Source organism: Vigna unguiculata, chromosome 7 (assembly GCF_004118075.2).
Source record: "Vigna unguiculata cultivar IT97K-499-35 chromosome 7, ASM411807v1, whole genome shotgun sequence".
In the NCBI taxonomy this organism is placed as follows: domain Eukaryota; kingdom Viridiplantae; phylum Streptophyta; class Magnoliopsida; order Fabales; family Fabaceae; genus Vigna; species Vigna unguiculata.
Genome location: NC_040285.1, coordinates 39,295,169 through 39,303,143, shown reverse-complemented (window position 1 = coordinate 39,303,143; position 7,975 = coordinate 39,295,169). Strand labels below are relative to the sequence as shown.

Here is a 7,975-nt window from a genome sequence, read left to right as displayed (position 1 = left end):
ATTCGCTCTTACATTAAATAATACTAGATAGAGTAACAAAAGTCTGTTAGATTTGGATGGTAGTGAAAAATTAATGCATGGTAGAAAATAAAGTGCAAATTATGATAAAATTGGGGAGCAAGTAGATTCAGAGTTTTCGAAGTGCTTGTCATTTTCATATCATAAAGATCCATTTTTTCAGAACATCCGCACCTACCATCATAAGTTGTTGGAAAACATTTTTAAGTTGTTGGAAAACATGTTTGGTTGTTAGTTCTGAAAATAACTTGTTGTCATTTCAACAAATATAATTGACTCATGAGTCTCCACAACTCATTTATAAATTCTTAAGTTTGCAGCAGCATTTCAACAACTCTGAAGCCATAATATTTGGGAATCAATTCCACCATCAGCATTTAATTACTAATTTTTTCCATTAAAGTTTCATAAAAAACTACAACACATACATAACGTATCTTTGGTGTGAAGTTAACAATCATTCTGCCAGCTTGTAAAACTTGAAGTCTGTTTTTTGGTCCATTAGGCACTTTCTTTCTGTATTTTATTATGCACATTTTGTAATGGTAGCATCTTTTGAATGCCAAATCATGACAGAACAAACTTCACACTTTCACACATTAGATTGAAATGCTTCTTCAAACACAAGCAAAGTGACTATATCCACCCTCATTTCAGCCGCTACTTAATGACATCTTATATTTTCACAGACATGGGGGTTACAAATTTTCTAAAAAATTGCACCTTCATGCTCTCAATTTTTGTTTTGCACATTACTTTTCCCTTGAAGCATGTCATGGCTAGTGTTTACACTGTTGGTGACCAAGATGAATGGAGTAGTAGCCAAACAAATTATGCTTCATGGGCAGGGAGATACAATTTTAGCCGTGGTGATGTTCTTGGTATCTCATTCAACATTTGTCTTTTCTTTTCAAGGCATTCATTCCTATGATGTTATCATCTTTCAATTGAGTTTTTTTCTGGTGCTGTTTTGGTTCAGTTTTCAGGTACATTAAAGGGCAACATAATGTGTATGAAGTGACAGAAGAGAGTTTCAGATCGTGTGATGCAGATAGTGGAGTGTTGGCTAAGTATGAGAGTGGAGAAGATGAAGTGGCTCTGAGTGAGGTGAAGAAATACTGGTTCATCTGCAACTTTGCAGGGCACTGCTATGGAGGAATGAGGTTTGGAATTGAAGTCAAAGATGGTGCATTGCAAATGATGCAACCACCATCAATTGAACCAGCTCCTTTGGATAATTCTTGTACCACTTATTTTGTATCTCAAAGATGGAGAGTATTTCTCAATTCTATTCCTTTAGGATTGTTTCTCTTCAACTATTATTTTTGGTGAATTTGTCTTACGTATGTGATTTGATTATTTATTTCTACTGTCACTCACAAATGAAGCATAAAAAAGAGTCTTCTTCTGCTACATCCTTTCATGCATTGATTCTACTCATATAATATAGTGATTAAAGTTTATACAAGTTTGCATCAATACAACTGATGAAAGGTTATTAAAAATTTGAATAACAAAGTTGATGAGAAAAGACTTAACATAAAGAAATTAAGTATGAAAATGGTGGGAATAGGATGGTATCTGGTGTTGATCCCTTCCCACACCATTCTCTGAAGTTGCTGTGACCTCATGACTCCATCCTCTATAACGGTTCCGCGTCAGCTCCAGCAGCGACTCTCTTACATCTTCAGCCTCCACACTTTCATTGTCCTTTTTCTGCTCAACATTCAAAAACAGAATAACCATGTAATTTTTCTGCTCAACATGACACAATACAAGAAAACATCTAAGTTAATCACCTCCACTTCAAAAACATTTGACACCAGACCCTTGTGGCTGGTTACCGTGGCATGCACCACATCCATGCCAATTGTGTTCAACGACTCCATCAACTTCACAAACCCACCAGGCCTGTGTTCACAGAACACCTTCACAAAATACTCATTCCCATCTATCAGTGCCACTTCCACTTGCGGCTGCAATTACCCAAATCTTACAATTATATCCAAAACATAACACCGTATCTCTAAACTAGAACAAGAAACGTAAAGATTAGTCATGATAGAGTATAAAGTAATGATCTTTTGCATACAATTGAAGTGGGTTTTGTGCTATATGTATATATAGGTACCTCCATTTGCTGGGTTTGCTTGTCAATCACTGCTGCATCCTCCTTTTGTTTTGATACATAGCCATTCCCTGATGTACCCACATGCAACCCAGATTGGCCCTTAGCATGTTCAGAGTTTGGACACAGTTCACCTACACCCACATATTGATTATTATTATTATTATTATTGTTGTTGTTATCATTATTCCCATTGATGCAGTTGCTTTCTGTGTCTGCATTTTCCTCAAGCTCATCTTGCAGCTCCTTCACTTGCTTCTGCAAATCCTTTACGTATTCAATAGCATCTCCAAGGATAGAGGCTCTGTCCAGCTTAGAGATCCGTGGAACCAAAGAACGAAGCTTGTATAACCTGTCATTGAGCTTCTTCCTTCTCTTCCTCTCAGCCATGAGATTCTTGGACTGATTCCCTTTCCCATTTCTCCTCCTATACTTTCCATCTTCCTCTTCCTCGTTCTGCTCACTGCAATCCGACATTGAATCGGATCGAGCAACAACATGTTTCAGCAACTCCTTGTCCTCCTCTTGCTTCTCTTTTGCCTCCAGAGACTCGATGTACTGTGAATCCGTTGTCATGAGGCTTTTCTGATACGCGTCGTGCTCGTCTTCTGGGTTGGTTTGCTTGTCGTGAAGGAAGGAACCTTGGTATTCTTCAGAAAAGGCATCGCTCTTCATTCTGTTCAGCTGGTTGTAGTTGAACTGCTGCATGAAGTTCAGTGGAGAACTGCACATGCCGATGCGGTGGTCCATAGTGATGACATGTTCTGAGGGGTGAAAATGAGTGTTCCTGCTGTTGTTCCCTTCGTTTTCATCGCCTAAAAGTGGGTTTGGTTGCATGTTGCTCATTGCATTCACGTCAATGTTGAAGCTCATCGACTGGTTCACCGCTTCAATGCACTGGTTTGTGACAAAATCTATTACTTGATGATCTTCAGGCACCTGTTAGAGAAAGAGAAAAAAAAAAAAGTTTAATCTATTTATACATTCTATAAATGCTGCCAACAAGAACACATAAGTATATATTATATGATATCATATGATATGACAGTACTTGTTTGGTTACAAACAGTTCAATTAGTCCACCTGGCGCTGAAATCAAAACCTGGGTCCCCATTGTTTCCTGCAAAAATATATATAAACTCAATATGTAAGGATTTAGATGTAAAAAGTAAATTCCTTTGGATTGGAATGAAATGAAAATAAATAAAACAATTGACTTACATCCAAAATGCTTGAATCCAAGCTATTGGAATAGTTCACCCAACTGGGTTGGTTTGTTAATAGGGTCTGTGTATAAATCCTGTTGATTGTAGTATACTGGGTAAGAATACAGAACACCATAGATAAAGGGAAAGGGAGTATTGGAATTCTATAAGATGAAAAAATACAAACCCAGAATTATCTATGGATATGGAAGTGGAAAGTTGGGAAAGAAGATCACAGGGCTTTGTTCTGGGGTGAGGATAAGTGGTATCCCTGCATGAAACCACAGAAGACACAGGGAAAAGATGTTCTTCACCACCATTTTGGTTGCTTTCAGTGCCACCACAACAACAACCCAACCACTCCAGAAACCTATAGCAACAATTATAATTGAACACAAGAAGAGAAAGACAGAAGAAAATAAGAATAATCAGATAATCATGTATAACCTTTCGTCTTCACTCAATTTCCAGTAGATACAGTAGTCCCATCCGTTCAAACCCACAAGGGATCTTAGTCTTTCCACCAAGTTTTGCATGATCATGTTCATGTCACCTTTGCAAATTGATTCTGAGAATAACCCTGGCTAGCCGACACAACCGAGGTACCAAACCAATCAAGAGAGTTTGTCAGATATCGAATTGACTTGTGTCTTATGTGTAGTATATTCTTGTACATATAAAACAATAAACATGTGTTAATTATATGATAATGTGATATATATGTACGATGCATATCTATGTCAGAACATCACAGGAGTTGAGAAGAGTTATAATCTTAGTTTTACAACATTACATCACGGTCCAGATGATTTTAATTATTTTTTCATTTGAATCATTCGTTTGATTTGTTCCTTCAAGCTTCCATATATATATATATACATGTATGTCACTTGATATGCTTATATATAATAGCTTGCACTTTTGAAACACCCACATGCATCGACGCAGATACCCCATATAAATAGAAAAGGAATGAGATATATAAACCTAGATGATGATAGTAAAACTTCTTGTTTTAGTTCAGAAAAGCAAAGTGGCTCTATATGGTTACTTGATCCTTTGACTAAAGCAAGAAAAGCTGAGTGAAAAATTGAAACAAAAACTGAAATTTATACAAACTTAGTCGATAGCAACAGTTAACTGCACCATCTGAGCAAACCAAGAGCAGAAGCAAAGTTCCTTGTAGGAATGGTGGCTAGGAAGAAAATGAAGATGCAGACAACATTGAAAGCACACACACCTGGTACTTTCCTTGTTTATTTGATAAGAATATGTTTTTATATATAAAAATTGGAGCGTGGCTGTTACTATGGTAGGTGAAGTGCAGAGGGTGAATGATATAGAGAGGGAGAGAGAGAGTGATTTTTGCAATGAAATAGTTGTTTTGCGTTTGTGTTTAGTTAAGGAAGAGAAACGAGAAATGAGGAAAGAAAGGTGAATTGAAAGATATAGATGAGTTGGTGATGATGGAAGGAACATATTGCATGATCCAAGATGGCGTACGAAACCTTAACTACTTGCTAAAGCTTTTCATTCCTTTCGGATACTATATTCTCTCAAATCCTCAACTACTCTACTCGTAATGTTAAACAAAAATCATTTATATATTCACACTTAGTATACATTTATAAAGAATAAAAGTGATAGATTTACGAGTTATATGATCCGATAAAGGAAAATCATATTTTGACTCCCGTAATTTAACTCTAATCTTGTTCTTTTTAATGGAGTTTAATAGTATGGAACATTGATTAATGTAATGTTATCTTTCATTTAAAAAAAAAATCAATGTTCAATACTAAATCACGTCAAAAAATATAAAATTAGAAGAGTAAAAATAGAAAGAAAAATAAAAAAAAATCAAGTAGGTAATAGATATACATAAGATTAAGTTTTCCATTCCATGTATCATCATTGCTAATATTAAACACAAAAGGAAATAAAAGAATTTATAGGCATCTTATAGTACAAATATGAAAGTTTATCTTAGACATTAACCTTGATTTTTTATATGGAAAATTTTAATTTTCATCAAACTTCAACGCTCAACTAGTTTTGGAGTCTATACTTTATTTCTCTCACCCTACAATAAATTCATATAATATAACTAATTTACATATTTTGTTTTTTTTCTTTTTCTTTTTTATAATTATAAAAGCATATAATTATAGTGTCAAGAAATCAGGTTCTTAAAGAAGAATGTGAAGGTGTATAGACATAAAGCAGAATGTGAAGGTATAAACATACGAGGAAGAGAGAAACAGAAAATAAATTAATAAAATAAAAAGAGAAATGGGTAATTTTGACACGGATTAAAACTGAAAACAGAAAAAAAAATAAAAAAAGCATGAATACAATAATACACTCTTTAAAATACTTCCGTTAAAAAAAATAATATTTGATTTTTGTATTAAATATTAAATAATAAAATAATATATTATAGGTCACATTATCAGATATCTTCAAAATATTTTGCTTGTTATTGGTTCATGTATTATAACTCAATATTTAATTAAATGTTAAAAAGTGTACAAGACTTAAAAAAAGAAAAAACAGGAAGTAATTCTGGCATATTATACTTTCAGTTTTGGAAGATTTTGTGTATATGCTGAATTGGAGTGAAAATGGGTATTTGAAATGCATGAATATTTTTTTAGTATTAGATTGATGCACAGATTGAACATGAAATTGGTGTTTCAATATGGAATCATATACTTTATAGGTGGGGTTATATATATATATATATATATATATATATATATATATATATATATATATATATATATATATATATATATATATATATATATATATAATATAGACAAGAACAGTTTATAAATTTTTAGAAGTCATATAATGATTTTATATGTAGGATCATATAAAATATTTGCTAAAAAAAAATAAATCAAACTTCCTAGTTCTGTAAATCATTACTTTATATCTTTCCAAATTGAGACGTTTTATTTAGGTTTAAAAAATGTTTTTAAACGCAATATACCAACACAACTAGCACATATTTGCAAAGTACAACGTGTAAAAAAATACCACATCGAAAATCAAGGTAATTAACTTTATATACCAATAAAAGGTTTTAATTTTAATATAACTAATTTATATGATTATCGTAAGTGTTTTACCCGTTTTGATTAGGTCTGTTTAAATCAGGTTAGATTGGATCATCAAATCAAAATAGGTCACTCGTAATAGTTCTATCTTGTATAAAATGGATTTAAGAGACAATTTGAACCGATCATCACCTTTTAATTTTTTTTTAGTTTTTTTTAATTTATTTTCAATTTTCAATTTTTTTTAATATATATATATATATATTAAAAACTTATTTAATCATATGAAATATTTCATAAACTTTTAATTAATTAATTAATAACTTTAATTAGATAAATCAAAATAATTATTATGTTTATACGTTAAATTACTTTATTATAACTAATAATTAAAATTTAATTTGTAAGTGTTAATAACTTAAATTATAATATTATTATATATTTACATCTTTTAATCTTTAATTTTAAAAATGATCAACGAACTGACTTATACTTTGATCTATTAAGTTAATGAATTTGATAAATAAAGTGAAAATAGAGTAACATATCCCTTTCCTTTTTAGATGGGCTAAGAGGCTAGACCCAACCATTAATTTTGATACTTAGTAAAATGATTTTTTTATAAGATTTAATTACTCGGACGGTATCCACTTTGGTACAAGTGTGTCAATCTGTTACCTGTTTTTAAAAAAGTGTCAATTGCATCCCAACTTTTAAAAAATTACTTCAATTAGGTTCCTTTCAGACGGAGTTAACTAACGACATTAGTCAACGTGCCACATATCAATATGTGGTTTTTTTTATTATTATTATTTTTTTTGGCAAAAAATAAAAATGCCATGTGTCAGGTCTCTGTGTGTGACACGTGGCATTACAATGCCATGTGTCAGTGTCCCTATCAGATGTCATTGTGTTGATTTCGATTTAGTCTCCGTATATATCTTTTTGTTTCAATTTAGTACTTACTTATATATATCTGATTCAATCTTAACCTAATTTTTTTAATAATTAAAATCTATTTTTTATAAAATTAAAAGTAATTAAGTATAACATTTTTACAAAAATTAAGTATTTGATATTTATATTAAAATTTAGTGGTAAGAGTCATTTAAAAAAAAATTAGTATAACATTCTTACAAATAGAAATTTCGGTTTAAAATTAGTAAGAGACAATATTGTTCTATTTTGAAAAAAAAATTAACAAAACACGAGTACTTAATAAAAAAAGTAATTAATAAAGTAATATGTTAAAAAGTCATTTTTAATAAAAAATATTAGTAAAACATTTATACAAATAATAAATTTGGTCTAAAATTGAGAGAAACAATATAAATATTAGTACTTAATTTTGTAAAAATATTTATACTTAATTAGTTTTAATTTTATAAAAAATAAATTACAAAAATTGGGACAAAATTGAATCAGATAGTATGTACTAAATTGAAACAAAAAGACATATATAAGGACTAAATCGAAATCAACACAATGACATCACATCTGATAGTGACACTAATACCACGTGGCACTGACAATGCCATGTGTCACACATAGGGACTTGA

The 7,975-nt window shown here is 31.3% G+C and overlaps 2 protein-coding genes across 3 annotated transcripts; one reads left to right on the top strand and one right to left on the bottom strand.

Moving 5' to 3' along the window:
• Positions 1-613: 613 nt before the first annotated feature.
• On the top strand, positions 614-1,433 carry LOC114192682 (mavicyanin-like). 2 transcript variants are annotated; one of them, XM_028082461.1, is made up of 2 exons: positions 614-887; positions 998-1,433. In XM_028082461.1, exons 1-2 carry the CDS (start codon positions 686-688, stop codon positions 1,348-1,350), a joined length of 555 nt encoding a protein of 184 aa, XP_027938262.1. In that variant the 5' UTR covers positions 614-685; the 3' UTR covers positions 1,351-1,433. The 2 variants fall into 2 exon arrangements, with proteins under 2 accessions (XP_027938262.1, XP_027938261.1); XM_028082460.1 differs by having other exon boundaries at positions 620-899.
• A 112-nt stretch (positions 1,434-1,545) lies between these two features.
• Positions 1,546-3,899, bottom strand: LOC114191443 (transcription factor ABORTED MICROSPORES). Its single transcript, XM_028080614.1, has 7 exons — positions 3,799-3,899; positions 3,539-3,721; positions 3,368-3,446; positions 3,198-3,266; positions 2,150-3,085; positions 1,818-1,994; positions 1,546-1,734 (listed from the first exon to the last, which is right to left on the bottom strand). Exons 1-7 carry the CDS (start codon positions 3,897-3,899, stop codon positions 1,567-1,569), a joined length of 1,713 nt encoding a protein of 570 aa, XP_027936415.1. The 3' UTR covers positions 1,546-1,566.
• Between the last annotated feature and the right edge of the window lie 4,076 nt (positions 3,900-7,975).